Genomic DNA, 1,561 nt, shown 5'->3' on the forward strand with positions numbered 1-1,561 from the left:
ATACTTAAATAGCTTCAGCACAAGAATGTGAGAACTGACTTTACACTGTAGCATAGAAACACTAATTGTAGATATGCAAACATGCAAACATGCCTAGCATCTAGGGCGTCATAAAGGCAGCTGAAGACAGATTCAGTTCACTGTTTAGACTTTCTACTTTAAACAACTTCCTGTTCTCCTCATAAAGCAGACAGCTAATGCTTTTTAGTCATTACGATGTTAGCACATAGAGATAAGAAAATTTATACAATGCTATCCAATGGACCTCATTCGTTCTGGAACCAAAGCAATAGCACCTGCTGTTTTTTTGAGGATCCTCTTCTGCACAACTTGTTGCCTACTGTTCTGAGTGTAATCATTGCGTTTGGATCATTATTTAATGGAACTGCATTGTGGGCATTTATGTTTCACATCAAGTCATGGAACTCCAGTACAGTTTATCTTTTCAACCTATCTGTGGCTGATTTTCTGCTCATCATCTGCCTGCCTTTCAGAACAGACTATTACCTGAAACAAAAATCTTGGGTCTATGGAGATATCTCATGTAGAGTGGTACTTTTTATGTTGTCAATGAGCCGGGCAGGTAGCATCTTCTTCCTCACCCTGGTTGCATTGGATCGGTATTTCAAAGTTGTCCACCCACTCCATAAAATCAACTCCATCTCCATCAGAGCTGCTGTTGTTGCTGCCTGTGCTGTTTGGCTTACTGCAATATCAGTGTCTGTCTTCATTCTCACTAAAGACCATACTGGAGAGAAGAACAGGTCAAGGAAAAGATACTGTGAAAGCTTCATGGTGTGTCCTACAGAACTATATTGGCATGACCTCCTCTTCATCATTGAGTTTGTCCTATCTCTATCCATTGTCCTATTCTGCTCTTGCAGCATCATCTGGAGGCTTAGACAGAGGAAACTGGACAGAAACTTAAAGATTAAGAAAGCGGTCACCTGTATCATACTGGTTGGAGTAGTGTTCTTTATATGCTTCTTGCCAAGTGTGTCCACCAGGATTGAAGTCTTACGGCTCCAGGTTTTCTCGCAACATAAAAACTGCAGTGCTTACAAATCTGTGGAAACAGCTTTCTTTATCACAATGTGCTTCACATATATGAACAGTATGTGCAACCCTTTGTTTTATTACATCGCCAGTCCTTCATTAAGAACCTTTTATTTACAAATTATAACCAAACTCAGAATAAGGCTGATTATTTGTAAAAAGCCTTTATGTTCAAAACCACATTAGTGTTTTAAACACAAACACCATCCATATGGACTGAAGACTAATCTCTGCTGCATCCATCTGACTGGAATGGAAGATGGACTTTATTATTGTGCTTTGTCAGTAACATACTCAGAATACTTCTTTCCAAAAAACAATATAGGTCTAAACTATCATGTTAGGAAAATAATAAGCAAATGTATTAGAACCTTGCAGACATACATAATGAGTTTTAAAGTGTTTATATTATATAGCTGAATCTATATAGTTGACATACTACAACACATTTTGGTATTTGTTTGTATTGTATTTTTTCTATGCATATAGCCTGTACAATTAGTGT

The 1,561-nt window shown here is 37.7% G+C and overlaps 1 protein-coding gene across 1 annotated transcript; it reads left to right on the top strand.

Moving 5' to 3' along the window:
- The first annotated feature begins 216 nt into the window (after nucleotides 1-216).
- LOC142110447 (hydroxycarboxylic acid receptor 2-like) lies at nucleotides 217-1,320 on the top strand. Its single transcript, XM_075193766.1, has one exon. The coding sequence runs from the start codon at nucleotides 217-219 to the stop codon at nucleotides 1,240-1,242; it is 1,026 nt and encodes a 341-aa protein (XP_075049867.1). The 3' UTR covers nucleotides 1,243-1,320.
- Nucleotides 1,321-1,561: the final 241 nt, after the last annotated feature.

The sequence above is a fragment of the Mixophyes fleayi genome, chromosome 1 (assembly GCF_038048845.1).
Source record: "Mixophyes fleayi isolate aMixFle1 chromosome 1, aMixFle1.hap1, whole genome shotgun sequence".
Classification (NCBI taxonomy): domain Eukaryota; kingdom Metazoa; phylum Chordata; class Amphibia; order Anura; family Limnodynastidae; genus Mixophyes; species Mixophyes fleayi.

Coding starts and splice junctions, on each gene's coding strand:
- LOC142110447 (XM_075193766.1), top strand. CDS start 217: ATGTTAGCACATAGAGATAAGAAAATTTATACAATGCTATCCAATGGA.